Genomic DNA, 16,767 nt, shown 5'->3' with positions numbered 1-16,767 from the left:
CACGTTATTCTGCTGAGGGGCTGCTTTGATGTGGTCCAGCCACCCCCTTGTGGATGGAGATCCGAGCCTGCTGTACAAAATGTATACCGTTTCCCTGTGCTCCTTTGATTCCCTGTCTAGCCTCTTCTATCTGTCCAGCATGTCTTCTTATTCTCTGATGGGACAAGCAAAGCATCCTTTGTTCTGTAAACCAGAGAGCTTCTGCTCTGGAAAGTTTCCTTAAAATGTCACCTCCTCAAAGAGAATACTTAAATCCACAGCCCTCGCCAACCCCAACATCCAACTTAATTAGACTTGACCGAAAACCCTCACTAATCCCAACTGTAACAGGAGGCTGTGACAAAGCTCGAGAGCGATTGAAGATGAGACATTACATCTTAGGTCACAAACGTCCATCAACACAAACAACTAAATGATGAAGACTAGGACGTCGATTTTTTTTTTTCTTCACAAGTATTTATTTATTTTTCTTATCATGTAAGAAAATAAGACAAAGAAACATTCCACTTCTCACATTTTCTTTCAATGGCACACAAGGTGAAGGTGTTAAGTTTTTTTTGGCAGAAAACAAGTAGAAAGCAAGAAAAGAAGAATGAAACCAAAGAGTGCATTATGACTTTCATGTTCAATACTCATATTAAGTATCCAATGATGACACCATTAAATAAGGGAAACTAGCGGGACTGTTACAGAACACAAATCTTGACTATATGTTCAGACATATCGTAAGCAAAGGCTTCATTTGCATAGCTTAAAGGTCAAAACAAAACTGCTTTAATATGGGCTACATATTCTATCAACTATGTGTTGCTACCTCAAGGTAAAAGACAACTTTTGAAAGCAATAAATGTACAATAATGAAAATCTCTTGAGTGCAGGACAGTATGCCTCTAACCAATTTCAAATGAGAACATCATCAAGCACGAGTCATCCATTCTCACTTTCATGACTTGGGTTTCTGTAAGGCTTCTTTTTGTCATACAAAGACCGGGTATTGACAAAACACACAAAAACAATTGTCATTTTACACCGAAAAAGTATTAAAGATTAAGAATGAAATGAACTGGTAAACCACACGTGGGTTAAGTCACAATGTTCTGTGGACAGGTCCATTCTTTTAGCTTTAGCTTCATCAGTAGTCACGTCTTAAGGCTTAGAATGAGTCCCCACACTGCTCCACAGCTTCAACTGACTAACATCAACAGAGCAGCAACATCGAAATAAATCTCACATAAATGCATTGCATCTACAGAAATTGTCTTAACACATTTTGGCATTCAAATATTGGCGTACTTTAAAAATATTATGTTCTGATTTGTATGCTTTGTATTAAAGTACATTCTCCCCGTTTGTGGTGGACAGAAGGAAGACTTGCGAGAGTCGATGCTGTACTTTTTCCTCCCTCTGTACGTGAAACATATGGTAACACGTGTGGTTATTACACGTTTTTTTCAAGGTGGGAATGGATATTGTCATTTAGGGAGCTGCAGAGTCCCAGCTGTGCATGACACGGTGACAGCAGGTCAAAATCAGAGACGAGTCTCTCTACCGCTTCGGCATTTATGTAAAGCAAATCTCTAGCGCCCTCATTAGACCTGCAGGGACATGACTCGAACCGGCAAGTCTTGCCCTGCACCGACTCACACGGCCCGAACAAATGATGGATCCCACTATGATCCTGACTGGCTGGGGTAGCTGAATATGTGTACGGACACAGAAAACTGCATGTGAAAATAATACGCTTCTTCTCACATATTTAATGAAAAGAAGTGTATTGGACAGGTGATTCACAGATGAAAAATGTATTTACCTGTGCTGGTCATTTTTTTTTTTCTCTTCATCTTTTGATTTCATGGCTTCAACCCAGAGTACCTGCTTTCCTTTCTCAGTTAAATAAGATGGGATGCAGAGAAAATGATTTGGTGAGTTTAATCCCGAGGCGATAAAATCTAATGGCTTTTCTCTCCCCAGGGGGTTTGGCTCAGTCACAGCAAAACACACAAAGCACACACTCAAAAATATGTTCCCCCATACTGCGTCTAAAATGTTTGAATATTAATATTTTCTGGAAATTATGTATTTGCAATAATAAAGTAAAAAACTCACTGTAGAGTACTGCTGTGTCACATCTAGGCTTGGGTCACACAGAGAGCACAAAAAACTAAATATCCCACGATATAAAGAAAACACTGTGGGTCACAACTGGTTTCAAAGGTTATTCATTCAAAAGTTAGCTGCTTTGCCAGCAAAGACTTATGGTATGAAAAGGTAGAGAGGAAGGGCCGTATTTAACACTGAAATCCCTACAAGGTGGACCTAGTTTTGTGAAACAAAACGACAAAAGCTGAGAGTAACTATTCAGTTTCTTTCCTATAGCCCCTGGTGGGAAGCAACTTTAAGCCATAATTGGCACAACCGGTCAGACAGGCTATCTGTTGCTTTTCCTCTCTGTGCAAAAAACAAACAAAAACAGCACTGTGCAAGTGGAGGCCTGACATCTAGTCAGTGGTTCACAAAGCCTACCTACTTTAATAAAACCAAGCCGCGGGATGTTTAGTCTGCCCCCATTCTCCTAATATAAAGCCGCTTCCACAAAAAGAAGCAGGTGGACACGTAAAACTGAAAAGTCACTGGAATGCTCCGAGAAGATTGAAATAATGGAAATGACTCAAGTCTATGGAGGAGTTATGTCACTGGACAAGCAAAGATAAACATCTGCCAATTCCTTTCATCCCACCTGTTGATACCAGAAATGCACCAAAAAGCTCGGCCTTTTTCCCCCCACCTATAGTTGTGCACGTGTACAGCTGGGGGGGGGGGGGGGGGGGGGGGGCATTGGGCTGTGACGAAGGTGAGGCTGCCGTTACTCCCTCTTATCAGCTGCTTTCGACTGTTCCCTCTGAATCATGCAGCGGCGCACAATGCTGTCAAAACTCCCCAGGTAGAAGAGGGCGATGGTCCGAAACAGTCCCATGGTAACAATCTGTACAGAAGTGAGAGGAGATTAGAATTTGGAAGTTGCGCAATATTTACGGCATCCTGGAGCAGCGGCGCTTTGGTTAATGTGACAATATCCTGTTACATGGCTTTACCTGCTGGAGGCCCTCTGTGATGGAGGTAACGGGTGACATGCCACAGGTGAGGGCTGATAGCATGTAACCATCGGGTCCCACGGAGCTGTTGAAGTTCCCCTGCTGCAAGAGCAAAGGAAATGACAGGCAGGTAGATTAACAACAGATTATTTATCCACTTAATGTTAAAAACAGGACAAGACACATGGTGGGTCAGAGGGAGGTGAAGTGAATTTCTTACCACTGCATCCCGAACAATGATTTTGGCCACTTGGTCTGGTTGACAAACTCCAGAGGTTTCAGAGATTAGTTTGGTCTCTAGGGGCTATAAGGAGGAGGAAAAGACTTTATGTTGGGGGGGAATTGAAAGTGAAATTATCTTATCGTACTGTTGATTGTGTTAAAAAAGAAAAAAAAAAAGAAAAAAAAAAAAGAGTTGTTTACCTTTGTCTTGTTTTCCTGAGCCAATCCTGGAGTGTCAGTGTCAGGGGGGTAGGCCACCGTCACATAAATATTGTATGGCTTCATCTGGAGTACAAGAACAGTAACACTCACTAATCGTTACGTCCTGCCATTTGACAAACAACAATCAACATTTTCTATTTAAAAATTTAAAAAAGGAATCCTTGTTATAACATTCACACCAACAACTCATCATCCCTCAGCAGCAGAAGAATATAATTAGCTAAATCATTTTAACAAGATGCACAGTGAAGTTGATTTGCGATGCAGTGTGTTTGCTTGGCGCGCGGTAGAAATCTGTGCGAAAGAGTCCAAAAACTCACCTCCATCTGCAGCGACTCTGCTAAGCCACGCAGGGCAAACTTGGACGGGGAGTAGGCGGTGTATCCAAACAAGCCGATCTGGCCCGCCTGGGAGGACACAAACATGATGCGGCCCATTCGTCGCTCCTTCATGGTGGTTATGACGGCTCGTGTCGGGTAAACGCTGCCCAGGTAGTTCACTTCCATCATTTTCTGTTGGCAACGAGGTCAAAGTTCACACACATGGCATTGTGTCGCTGCACATTTATTCCACAACCTCAATGGTGTTGCACAATTTCTCTTGATATACACATTGCAATTGACCACTCTCTAAGTCCTGCCCCTCGAAAGCAGACTGGCCAATCATAGCAAAGCATTGCCCGGCTCCTATAACTATTCGGCTGTGCTCCATAGACTCTCATGCAATCGTTTTAAAACATTTTGAGCTAGTCCTGGTTTAACGTTGTGCAACAGTGATACTCGCTACCGCTAACATTAGCACATTAATAACTAGCGTTAGCACTTTAACGTTAGCAGGTAAACTGAATGTCAACACATGCAGCTTTAGTTTTTCTAATGATTATGACAGTGAAGAAAGACCTACGCGGCTCTACAGGACCAGCGTCATTTCATTGTCTTCTGTCTGGCCGGGTGATGTGGTGGTTCACTTTTCCACTGTGGTCTGTAGGCTTTAGCGTCTATATAGTTTTTAATGCTGAATGTGTTTGACATCCTAGAACGTATATTGCAAATCCTTCTGTCTACTTCTCTCTGAAATCTCTTTTCCAAAGAGTAGATAATATTTATTCAGGGAGTGCAGTTAGTGACTGTGGGCTCCATGGTAGCTCCAACAGTTTGACAGTGCAGCAATGGGGGGGCGTGGCTTAGCAAAAGATAAATTTGCATTAAGTATTAACTTAGAATTTAACATGCTCTTAATCTTTTCTGACAGTAACCAAATATCCTACAGAACTAGTCAGCAATCAAATCTCCAACTTACATTAATAAGACCATACTCCCAGGTACCTACTTTAAAACGGTCCACTTCCATTTCCTCAAACTTTGCAGAAATGGACATCCCGGCACAGTTCACTAACATATCGACAGGCCCCAGCTTCTCTTGAGCCTGCATGACAGGAAAAAGCCACTTCAGTACATCAACACTGAATTATTTAAATGTTCCAAGATGTTCCACTGGCGTTAAGAGGGTAACTTCACCTGCTTAATCACACTTTCCACCTGGCTATATTCACTGGAAACATCCACTGATATGCAGAGCACCACCTGAGTAAGGAAATTGTACATGATCTTATGCAATGTCATGCAAAATGATATCAGCTGTTATGCACAATATGAATATCTGAATCTTTCATTGAAATAAATGCTTAACTCATACCTGTTTGTCATTGATGGCAAATTTCTCCAACTCTTTCTTCGCTTGAAGTAATTTAGCCTAGGGGAAAACATGCATATTTAATCTGTTATAAAAACGTAAGGTTCGTAAAACTTCCCCAAACATGACAACATGTCAAATCCTCAGAACATGAATAGTCACATGCAGGTGAATTGTTTCACATCAAATAAAGTATATGTGGGATATAAATGGAGCAAATTAACCTTTGGAATATATTGTACTGTGTTTGACAGCAAACGCCTTGGCTATGACAACAAACAGGCAATGACTAGGCAAGACACAAAAGGGCCGATTGGTTGAATGTGGTTTGTGCTGACCTCATCCCGCGCCACCAAAGTGATGAAGGCTCCTTGCCTGTAGCACTCAATTGCAATGCATTTCCCAATCCCACTTGAGCCTCCAGTCACCTGCAAATCCAAAGGGTAAGATGATCATTAATCAAATGCCAAATATTGGGTAGCTGATCTGCAACTCATAGGCTGAGGGCACAGGTCAACTGGAAACGAAAATAAGCTTCCATAATGAAATAATTAATTTGAATAAAGTGAATAATGACGTGAAAGTCATCTACATAATTAAAGGAAACAAGCTACATTCTGTCGCGCAGTTTATTAGATATATCGAACACATAACTAGCTAAAACTAATGTAGCCTTATACAACAGGCCAGAGAGTTATCATGCTGTTGATTCAACTTCATGGTCAGTTTGTGATGCTAGTCAACCCTATGTTACATAACCATAAAGTTGACCAGCAACTAAGTTGAATTAGAATCTCAGTTTCAACAAAACTGGATATTACAACCTTAATGAAGATTGGATATAAAGCGCCAAGTACGTTACGTTGTTTTATCTGGGTGCACCTTTTAACTGGTAACATTCAGGTTAGCTCTAACTAGCACAAATGTAACGTTGACGTTACAGAACGCTAACCGTTAAGTTAAGATGTGTGGGCGTGTCCCTCTGCGTAACAGACAGTTCACTGTCGTTATAAATTCGCCACTCATAAAATATTTTTTTCAGTCTAAAAGTTGTGTCTGGTTATGAGTTGTAACGTTGGTGCTAGTGGACACACATGACGTACTTTGAGTAGTACATAAAGCTAACTTTAGCTATAACGTTACAGACTGTTAGCTACCGTTCTCAACCAAGCTGACGTTACCATGAGTAGGTAGCACTCTGGTGCACTTACCACGACGTGGGCCCCGTTCAGTTTCAGAGGTTTGGGACTAATGAGAGGCGATATCATGTACAGCAGCAACACAAAGGCAACAATGAAGGCAGCGACCACGAGAAGCATGACAAATGGCAGAAGAAGCCACCAGGAATTGATGAAAAGCCAATCCGTGATCGTTGAGCTCAGCCCTTCTTCAGAGGACATGGGGGAAATTTGGCAATCGTTAGCCTGTTTGCTAACTCGTAGGCCAGCGTCTGGGGTCCGATAACGGAGATACGAGGCAGGCGACGGGCCTGAAAGGGGGTGGCGAAGCACAGACGTCGGAGGAGGAGTTGTTCCGGGATTTGGCAGTGAGTCAAAAATATGCAACGACCAGGTTAAAGTCCCGCGGTGGACATGGGCCCCCAGTGACAAAGCTCAGTCTGCATGAACCAAAACAAATCGAACTGTGCACCGTAAACGAACGCTAAACGTTCGTACCTGGTACTTGTAGTCTTCTAGCAAGCAGTTCATGTGGAATCTAAACGCTGCTTGAGTGTGCATTAACAGCAACTCCCACAATGCAATGCTCCGCTTCCTCATTCGTCGTATCCGTATGGTTTCAGTTAACGCTAGCGCTACACTTAGAACACCTATGCTTTACACCCACTCACCGGTTATGTTGACTGATGACAGTGAAAGAAAATCTATTTTAAACCTTAATTAATTAACCTAACGTTACAGATACATCGTACATTTCTTACAAAAACGTAAACAGCTTTTCTGGACTTCGCTATAACTTTTATTTACATTATTGAAACAAACACAAAAATTCGTATGCATGAGTGCCCTCTTCACAAATAAAGGGTTCAAGAGGTGGCTATATGTATAGACATTTACAGTAAAATAAGAGATGTTCCCCATCAAAACTCAAAAGAGATAGTTTTGCACACCTTAGGAGCAAAAGAGAACAGTTGTATACAATCTCTAAAAGAGTTTACATGAAATTTGCAAGTATTATACATGTCTCACGTGTAGTGATATATAAGCAGCATGATCAATTTAGAAATAAACCAATAAAAAATAAATTTGCAGCTTTTCTAGAAGGCACATGGTGCACACTGCCGCGCATGGCTATATAGTTCATGCTTGGAGATGCATTCCTATATTGTTAACTATACAAGAAGAGGGTCTCTCAACCTGAGCCATCAGTATCCAACTCAGTCTTGTTTTATCAAAAGTTATGTGACTTTATGTTAACATAAGGCTTAAGTTTTTTGCAGTTTATATTAAGGATAACCAGCAAAGCCTGTGAATAGTAATGAACAATATGTACAGTAGGTCGTGAAAATAAACCTCTGAGCTGAGTGACAAAGCAAATTAAAGTTATTGAGTCCTTAAAAATTATAAAGTAATGCTGGTCCGGCACCATTGGGGATCCACCCTAGTAGCCGTGTTTAATTCCAATGGCAAGAGTAAACAAATACAATTGTCCTTTGTTAGGAAACTGGATAAACAATCCAAAATTTCCACAGGGTCTAATATAGCTCTCATCCTGAGTATCTCAGTCTAATAACTCTTAAACACCGACCACCCTGAGACAAAAATGACATATTTCACCACAACAAATCCAATGAACTCATGCCCCGCTTCACTCCCCCATCCCAAGATTTATACAATCCACAAAGTACAGTTCACAATATAAAATGCTTGTTTTTTTTCTCCTTCTTAATAGAAGAATACACAAGGGGCAGTCACTAGTCTAGTGAGATGTATTCTGACTGGAAGATAAGGACACAAGAGCTAGTCCCAATTTAAAATAAATTATCTTGATTTCAATAGCCTTACTTGCAATAACTGTGGTGTATGTCTGCCGTTAGTATACCTACGTTGCTTGGGCTTTCTGCTCATCAATACCTTTAGTTTTTAGTGCTTAGTCAATCAACCTTCTAAGTTCTTTGTGTGGTATTGAGTATTTCATCAGGTCAGCTGCAGATGAGAAGTCTTTAATGTTCTTTGGACAATGGTTAATATCAAATAAAACAATGTCCTTCCACCCTTTGCGTGGTTTTCAAAACAGCGCAGTAATCTTGTCCACTTATGATAAACCACGAAGCCTGGTGTATGGTTATGATGAGACAGAGAGAGAGAGAGAGAGAGAGAGAGAGAGAGAGAGAGAGAGAGAAGAGAGAGAAAGAGAGAGAGAGAGAGAGAGAGAGAGAGAGAGAGAGAGAGAGAGAGAGAAAGAGAGAGAGAGAGAGAAATGGGACAAGGACAGTAAAGAGAGACAATCACAAATCCTTTGCTTTGGTTTGGTTTGGCTCAATCCTCCCACCTAGCCTTCCTGTCCAAAGTCCTCTGTGAATTTTTTCAGTTTGTCCAGATCTTGTTCATTGACTGTTGGCTTCGTGTTGGCCTGAGACCTCACCATGTCAGACTGAAAAGACGAACAGATATCATATCATATTAAAGTGAGGACTCAAATATGCAATTATATTACCAGCTAGTATTTTTTGACATCCTTACCATGGACACTATAGGTTCCAATAGCTTCTCCCCAGGTACATCCATCCATGACATTTCAATCGCGTTGGGGTCGCCAGGTGAGCAAGGAGTCAAGAGGTCATCTACGATAAGGTTGACGTCAGTTCTTGATTCACCTCGTACCTAAAATCACAACATATGAAAGGAAACAAGTCGAGAATTAGTCAACTGCAAAATGTTAAACTGCATCATGAAACAGAGACCTTAATAGACGTACCCGTTTGAAGTGGGTTGCTGACTGGACCTTTCGAACAGGCTGCATGAGCGCGTCTCTGACAATGACACTGATATCTGCTCCCGAGTATCCATCCGTCTTCTTGCCCAGAGTGACAAAGTCGGAGTCGGTGAGACAGTTGGGGGTCGAGCCGAGATGGAGCTTGAACATGAAGGAGCGGGCGTGCTCTTCGGGCAGCGGGATGTAGATCCTCTTCTCAAATCTGAGAGTTTCATTGGCGGACAGTCAGCAAAGGCGAATGAGAACACGGTTCCTAACAACTTTCACCAAGTGACAACAATTACCTTCTTCTGATGGCTGAGTCTAGGGTCCATGGGATGTTTGTTGCACCCAGTACCAGCACTCCCTCATTGTTATTCCCCACACCTGCAAAACAGTCAGGGTCAGTGTACACACCACAACTACTTATCTCATCTAAACAATGATACTCCACCACACACATCATAAAAACAAATAATATTTTATATTAAATAATAATCTTAATTTAGGGAAAAGAGCACAAGTTTAGCACATATTTAATGAGTTTGGCCACATTTTAGGTCTTCGTCTGCACACTAAATTGTTTATGAGATGTGTCAGGATCAGGATGGCTCACCACCTTTGCTCAGCAAGTTCCTGGGGCAAGCCCCGTTGTTGCAAAGAGAGTATGCACATACAATAAGTGAGTCTATGAATGTTGCGGTCAGCAGGTTATCATCTCATAAATATTTTTGCACTTCCCGCCACACCTCAATCTGTGACGTCTGAGGTGTGACCAGAAGTTTTCTGCCCCACGTGATTCAGCGGTCATTTAACATTTAAACTGCTCACATTTGGAAATAAGTGACAGGGAGAATTAAAGAGAGTCTGAGAACACTCTGGAACAAATCCTATGAAAAACAAAAAGATATTACTCTAAAAATTTTGCCATTGGACTTGGATTGAGGGACCCAACAACCCAGACGGTTTCCCAAAAAAAAACAGTCAATGCAGCTATAATTTTATCCTGTGCAGAGCTCAAGTTTCTATGGCGTTACATTTGTGTACCACAATGATTCCAGTGAAAATCTAGGATGCAGACCAAAAAACTACAAAGAGAGTCTTCACTTAGTGCATAAACATCCATTTTCTACTTCAACTGCTATTTCAGATCTCAAAGGCTGTTTACTCATTCCCTCAGAAACTATTCAACCCTAAAGTGGGGAACATTTAACATGCAGCACAGCATTCAGTCATTAAAAACAACTGTTTTGGCTCGCCAGACTTACCCTGCATCTGAACCAGGAACTCTGTCTTAATACGGCGAGCGGCCTCACTCTCGTTCTCACTTCTTGAGCCACACAGGGAGTCTATCTCATCAATGAAGATGATAGAGGGCCTGTGCTCCCTTGCCAGGGTAAAAAGATTCTTCACCAACCTAGGAGGTTTAAGAAAGTTTAAAGTTAAATAGCAACATGCTGCTGACTGTTGTATATTTTAATGCTTAGCTCGTGCTTTGGTGGATTACCGTTAACAGGACTTACTTTTCACTCTCTCCCAGCCATTTGGAGACAAGGTCAGACGAAGAGATGGAGAAGAAGGTGGAGTTGCCCGCCTCTGTGGCAACAGCTTTAGCCAAATAGGACTTTCCTGTGCCAGGAGGTCCAAAGAGCAAGATCCCTCTCCATGGAGTTCTCTTTCCTGTCAGTCAAGAAAAACGGTAATTGAGGCCACATTAGTGTCAACAAAAACAATCGACTGTCTTCTGTCACTTAAGAGCAAAGCAATGAGGAAGCCTTCCTCTTATATGAGATGTCATACCTGTGAAAAGGTGAGGGAATTTGATAGGAAGAATAACTGCTTCTTTCAGTGCCTCCTTCGCTCCCTCTAAACCAGCAACATCACTCCATTTGATGTTTGGTTTCTCCATAACAATTGCACCTGTAAAAAACAACATCACATTTCTGAGGGGTCTAAGTAATACCTGAATCATGACAGACTGCATGTAACAATCCCCCCCAAAAAATAAACAAATATTAGGACAATTCATTTCTGATTAAAAATCATATACAGCCTGCAGAAGGCCCAATGGTCCTCAAAGGGAATATCACAAACCTGAAAGTTGATTTTGGAACTTCTTTTTCTCTGGATCATCACCTTCATCACTTTCATTCCTGGAAACACAAACACATATAATTATGAAAAAGTATATAATTAATATATAATTTTGTTTACATATCTAGTACATAATAATTTGCACTGATTTTCCATCCAGGTCTGAATGGCATCAGATCTGCTCCACCCATAAACACACCCTTTGTCATCAGACTGTGACTCTTTGACAGGCTTAGCAGGAGGAGCATTTTCTTTCTTCTTTAGATACTCCTTCAACTTCTCTGCTCTGTCCAAGTATTCAGCACATTTTGCTCGGATGCTGTGTTTAGCTTTGTCACTCTGGGCTTCATCTGTCAGGAACAACAAAAAAAGGTGCACAAAAATTACTTCAGGTTTGAGTATTTTTATCCTTAAAGAGACATCACCCTCCTCTCCAAATTTCACCTTAAGTGTACTTCGATTACCATATGAAGCTACAAACAAGCAATCACATCTAACCATGTAAAGAAATTCTATTCTCATTGTTTTTGCCATCTTCACTGCTGTGAAAGTGTACAAAATAGCTTGCATGTCATTTTGAGAAATATGACCCCACTCTAAAGGTATGTTTAGAATATTATCAGCTTGTGATTCCTGGTGTGACAGAGGTGATTATCAGACTGTGTGGACACGTACACTTAATGCCAATTTATGCCTTACATTTCACCACATGGAGGAAGTACTGAACAGCAGCCTGGTAAAGACGCAGAGCCTCCTCGTATTTCTGAGCTTTATCCTCCTGAGCCGCCTTGCTGGCAAGATCAATGGCTTTCTAAAATAAAACAGACACAGAACAATGTTAGTGACATTAGCATGTGTAGGTTATACTGTTGATTATGAAAACAGACAGCTGTGGAAGGTTAATGACAGTGTCTGGTGCCAGGACAACATCAACCAACCAAAACAAACATCCAAAAATTGACAAATGTAAGTGGGAAATATATTTAAAGAACTAAATAAGTATGACAAACACTGAGGTGAAAAAGTCAGTCGCAGGCAACCTTCCTGTATAACGTTACTTACCGTAATGTACTAGCTATTGGTGAAGATCAGATTGAAGCTAACACCTGTCCTGCGTGGGGACACTACGCACACGTTACACCGGGGTAGGAGTGCCTGAACCGGAATTTGAATGCACTTTCTTTCACTTCCTTTTATTATATATAAATGAATATGTAACTTTAACACAACTTGTACTTGTAACACAACCTGTACAGAATACAACCATAACAGCTTTGCTCTCCATTTGTAGTGGATGTCTTTTCAGAGGCCAAATAAAACCAGTTAGCTAACGTTAGCTAGCAACAGTAATCCCATTAGCTAGGTGTCGTTTTCTACAATACAGGCTCACGCTGTTCTACGGCAATCACCACAACCACATATAATGTTGCTTTACCGAAGATAAACTGTAGATTTCATAACACGTATGGGCCACAATGTCACCTTCCGGTGGTCTTTGTTGTTCACAAGTTGATGCACGTTAGCTAACCATGCTAGTTAGCAGCTAATGTTACAAACGTCACTCTATATTACACTGTCAGAAGCATGTATACCGAACACCACCCAACATAACAAGGTCAGACGTTTCGGTTGTCATGAACTAGGATACTTGATTTAGTTTAGTCCAATACGTGAACAACTTTGTTAGCTTATTTAGCGTTTTAGCTAGCCCTGGCGTTGGTTCTCAACTTACCTGTAAATTATTGTTGGTAGCCATAACGGCTGATCACTTGTCCAAAAATCGAGACGAATGTAACACCGCCGTGAGGAAACGACTTTTAAAAACTCTGCTTTGGAATATAACCATACACGTAGACTGTTAAATCGACAATCGAGTTTTTTAGGAAGCTTGTTTTCGTTTCTTGAGATCGCCCCGGAGTCAAATCGAGGAGGAAACTTCCGCATTGAAAACTCGATACTCGCGTGCACAGAATGTAATGACGTCAACGCGTAGCCTCGTTACGGTTCAAAGTATATTGGCCTACTGCCTGAAACTATAACGTTTTTTCTTTTCTTTTTGCTTGTCATGTGGCGTGTTATGTGGTGTCTTTGGTTCTTGGGTAACCCTTAGGCCCCTTACCTTTTATATACAGTCTATGAGTTTACCAAATTCAAACACTATCAGACGATGAATGAACTATCAACCCTGTTGTTCTGACAATAATAACAGTGGTGGAAAGCAACTATGTACATTTACTCAAGCACGATACTTAAGAACAATTTAGAGGTACTTACTTCTTTCTACTTTCCACTACATTTTGGAAGCCAATGTTGTACTTTTTACTTCAGTATATATTTTTTCACAGCTTTAGTTACTTTGCAGATTTAGATTATAAATGCAAAAAATATGAATCAACTAATTCATTATGATATATTATTATAGATTAAGCTACCCAGCAGTATATACAGTAATAAAAAGTAGCTCCATCTTCAGCAGTTGCAACATTAAAGTGATGAACACATTAATGCATCAATAATTACAATCCAGTAGTATGACATATATGATTCTGAAATGGGCCATTCTGCATAATTGGTACTTTAAATAGATGTGGATGCTAATACTTTTTTTTTTTTACTTGAGTCTGAATACTTGACTTTTTCTTGTAGAGTATTTTTGGACTACGATATTGCTACTTTAAAAGCTCTGAATACTTCCTCCACCACTGATTAATTATTTATTATCTATGAGGCACTTTAAAAAGTCCACTCATACTGCAACACATCCATACTTTTGTGAACTTGAGACATTGGTCTGATTTTATCATCATAAAAAATAATATCTATATTTGTAAACTAATATGATGTATTTAATTTTGGTAACAACCTCTTTATACTCTAGGTACTCCTGTAATTCTTCCACTCTGTCCAAGTACAGTTTACATTTATCTCGGATCTTCTGGTTGCCATCTTTACCCTGGGGTTGACCTGATGGGGAGTAGAACATTTATTTAATAGCGTTCTGTAATGTTATCGATTTAGACATTAATAGCTGAGCAATTTCAAGCAATTAAGGTGATGCACACTCTTGTGCAGACTGTTAGGATGACCTGAAATGTGTCATTATGTGACATTGGATGCATTTGCGACGCACGTTTTACAATGTGCAGAAAGTACTTGACAGCATGTTTGTAGGACTGGATGGCCTCCTCATAGTTCCCAGCCTGGTCTTCCTCTGAGGCCTTCTGTGCTACGGCAATAGCTTTCTGAAAGAGCAGGAATATTTCAGATACTATCATATCTTTTGCTTCTACTCAAATCACTTCATGACACATATTGGCGTCCTATAAACTGCATTAATCTACTTCAGTCACAACAAAAGTAATACAGAAGACTACAGTGTTGTTGTTATACTAACAGCAGTTAGTACTGTATTATAAATGTTATTATTATATTATAAACAAATCATAATAGTTCCTAAAAAATGCTTTGGAGCTATAGTGCTGAAATTATAAATTGACTGATTGAGTAGTGATCAACAGAAAATGTATTTATTCCACATTTGGTGTTCCAGTCATTTCAGTAAAGTATTGTGTAGTATACATTGTTAACAGGTGTTTTGACACAATATCAGGGCCCTGGAACTTATTAACCAAAATTAATGAAGTTATTTGTAGTGTTATTAATGATGCCTGTGCTTTTTATGAAATGTCAAAATCTCTACTGTAAAAAATGTCTTGCCCATATATTTGCTCATGGACGTTATCAGTTATAGAGTAGATGGTCAATCAATTAAGAAATATGTGATTCATTGCATAGTTAGTTTAACTTCGTCATCGAAAATATTTGCTGTGACCAAATCATTTTCGTATTTATTTTGCTGCAGAAACGTTTTCTGTGTACAACTATAGCTACCCAACGTTTTATGGGGATTGTTGTTAAAACGAAGCAAGATAAAACTGTACATAGCACCTGCCTTTGCCTTATGACTCCAAGTGGAAATTAGTTATTTATAATAGAAAAAGGATCTATGTGAATACCCGCTATTTTGGCCAACAGAACCACACTGCATCAGATATCTAAAAACCAATCAGATCACGGACAGAGCTTTGAGTTTGCTCACTGCCTAAAACATTTTATGACTAATTTCGCAGACTGCCTTTAAAATCTGTGGACTTGATGTGAATCACTATTTTTGGTCCATGGTGGAGTTTAGTCCGCTCTTGCAGACACCAAAGTATTGACACAAAACGCTCCTGCATTCAAACGAAGAACTGCGTACTATGTGACACTTTGAATTAATCACACTATGGGACTGAATCCACATGAAGCGTTGGTCAAAGTGAAACCCGTCTGATCACATACCTGGAGTAGACTCGGTGTTCGTACCTACACTTCACTTGTTACACTCCACTCCATCGATAAAGCTTCCAGTCTTTAAATTAAGTAATGTATTCATCCTACCTGTAGAGTTGTCGGCTCCATGAGGAGACCCCTGGGAATCAAAACACAGCTGATTCAACTCGTGGTGCCCCGCCAGTCTGGTTTCGTTTACCCAGCCGTATGTCACCGCGCAACAAGTTCCTGTTTGCTGATCACTCCCTCAGCAATGACACATGCGATCGAGAAAAGCAGCCTGCCCAGTCCAGAGGAATGGCAGCGATGCTGGAAGGAACCATCCTGCCAGTGAGTCACGACGCGTTTTGTTGTCGTGCAAGTTGCAAACACAGCACAAGTTGCTGGACCTGTATCTTTATTATTAATGACCCGAATAGAAACAGCTGTTTCAGAAACATGTACACATCTTTCACTAAGAATCATTTTTGGGACTGTAGAAATAACCAACAACAACACCATGCATACAGTAAGACAGAAAAGAGTCGTTTTAGGTGTAACACAATATAGCAGCTCTTCTTTCTAAAGGCCAAATGACGTGCAAAACCGGATACTTCAGGAGTGTGTGCGCGTGCGTGATACTCAAATCCACTTCACTGATGATTCTCGTGTGATGACCATTTTGTCCACTAGATGTCGCCCCGAGATCACTGTAGAATATCCACGACGTGAAGAACCTTCAAACCCACTGGTGGGCTACTTCCCAGGTTTGGAGCTCATCGGATCCTCATTTAAGTGGTGAATACTATGCTTTCATATTCAAACTTTAAAAAATATATAAAATTATATAAATATGATATTACGAATCAATGAAAATATAGATTATACTGTATGTCTATGGAAGCCTTCTTAACAATCCATATTTGTCACAGGGATGGACAATTTAATTTCATAATCCAACTCTAACATTTTTTTTTGTAACTGGCAGTCAGTTCCAATTGCTTTTGAATTTTGCAGATTATTTCTCAGCGTGATTATAATGCATTTTAAATGGCACGCAGCCTTTATCATTATCCAAGCGATTCCTTGAACGACGATTGTAAAATGTAAAGGTTACAAATAAGTTCTCTACAATTATCTGCACATAAAATACGCCTGAGCTCCATGTATGTATTTCAAACTTGTAGTTAAGAGAGATTAT

General features: G+C 40.3%; 2 protein-coding genes across 5 annotated transcripts; both read right to left on the bottom strand.

Annotated features, from left to right (window-relative positions):
• Nucleotides 1–443: 443 nt before the first annotated feature.
• On the bottom strand, nucleotides 444–6,865 carry kdsr (3-ketodihydrosphingosine reductase). Its single transcript, XM_068701444.1, has 10 exons — nucleotides 6,440–6,865; nucleotides 5,567–5,656; nucleotides 5,232–5,288; nucleotides 5,054–5,119; nucleotides 4,866–4,961; nucleotides 3,857–4,048; nucleotides 3,516–3,599; nucleotides 3,313–3,396; nucleotides 3,093–3,194; nucleotides 444–2,983 (listed from the first exon to the last, which is right to left on the bottom strand). The coding sequence occupies exons 1-10, from the start codon at nucleotides 6,626–6,628 to the stop codon at nucleotides 2,864–2,866; spliced, it is 1,080 nt and encodes a 359-aa protein (XP_068557545.1). The 5' UTR covers nucleotides 6,629–6,865; the 3' UTR covers nucleotides 444–2,863.
• A 317-nt stretch (nucleotides 6,866–7,182) lies between these two features.
• Nucleotides 7,183–15,838, bottom strand: vps4b (vacuolar protein sorting 4 homolog B). 4 transcript variants are annotated; one of them, XM_068738027.1, is made up of 13 exons: nucleotides 15,696–15,838; nucleotides 14,386–14,497; nucleotides 14,119–14,219; nucleotides 11,955–12,066; nucleotides 11,455–11,605; nucleotides 11,256–11,314; nucleotides 10,962–11,081; nucleotides 10,685–10,841; nucleotides 10,430–10,578; nucleotides 9,467–9,548; nucleotides 9,165–9,384; nucleotides 8,930–9,070; nucleotides 7,183–8,840 (listed from the first exon to the last, which is right to left on the bottom strand). In XM_068738027.1, exons 1-13 carry the CDS (start codon nucleotides 15,714–15,716, stop codon nucleotides 8,739–8,741), a joined length of 1,527 nt encoding a protein of 508 aa, XP_068594128.1. In that variant the 5' UTR covers nucleotides 15,717–15,838; the 3' UTR covers nucleotides 7,183–8,738. The 4 variants fall into 4 exon arrangements, with proteins under 4 accessions (XP_068594128.1, XP_068594129.1, XP_068594131.1 ...); XM_068738028.1 differs by having other exon boundaries at nucleotides 14,409–14,497; nucleotides 15,696–15,837; XM_068738030.1 differs by lacking the exons at nucleotides 14,119–14,219; nucleotides 14,386–14,497 and having other exon boundaries at nucleotides 15,696–15,836.
• Nucleotides 15,839–16,767: the final 929 nt, after the last annotated feature.

Source organism: Cebidichthys violaceus, unplaced genomic scaffold (genome assembly GCF_023349555.1).
Source record: "Cebidichthys violaceus isolate CVI_PGR_0920_01 unplaced genomic scaffold, fCebVio1.0.p SCAF_8, whole genome shotgun sequence".
In the NCBI taxonomy this organism is placed as follows: domain Eukaryota; kingdom Metazoa; phylum Chordata; class Actinopteri; order Perciformes; family Stichaeidae; genus Cebidichthys; species Cebidichthys violaceus.
Note: the sequence above shows the minus strand (reverse complement) of the source record. Positions and strands in the feature narration are given on the sequence as shown.

Excerpts from the sequence above, each read along its gene's own strand:
- kdsr (XM_068701444.1), bottom strand. The coding sequence starts at position 6,628 with ATGTCCTCTGAAGAAGGGCTGAGCTCAACGATCACGGATTGGCTTTTC. Across the intron at positions 5,120-5,231 it reads TTGCCATCAATGACAAACAG|GTGGTGCTCTGCATATCAGT; the intron begins GTATGAGTTAAG and ends TTCCTTACTCAG. Across the intron at positions 4,049-4,865 it reads TGGAAGTGGACCGTTTTAAA|AAAATGATGGAAGTGAACTA; the intron begins GTAGGTACCTGG and ends CGTTGCCAACAG.
- vps4b (XM_068738027.1), bottom strand. The coding sequence starts at position 15,716 with ATGGAGCCGACAACTCTACAG. Across the intron at positions 9,385-9,466 it reads GACTCAGCCATCAGAAGAAG|ATTTGAGAAGAGGATCTACA; the intron begins GTAATTGTTGTC and ends TGAAACTCTCAG. Across the intron at positions 8,841-8,929 it reads TGGAACCTATAGTGTCCATG|TCTGACATGGTGAGGTCTCA; the intron begins GTAAGGATGTCA and ends TCGTCTTTTCAG.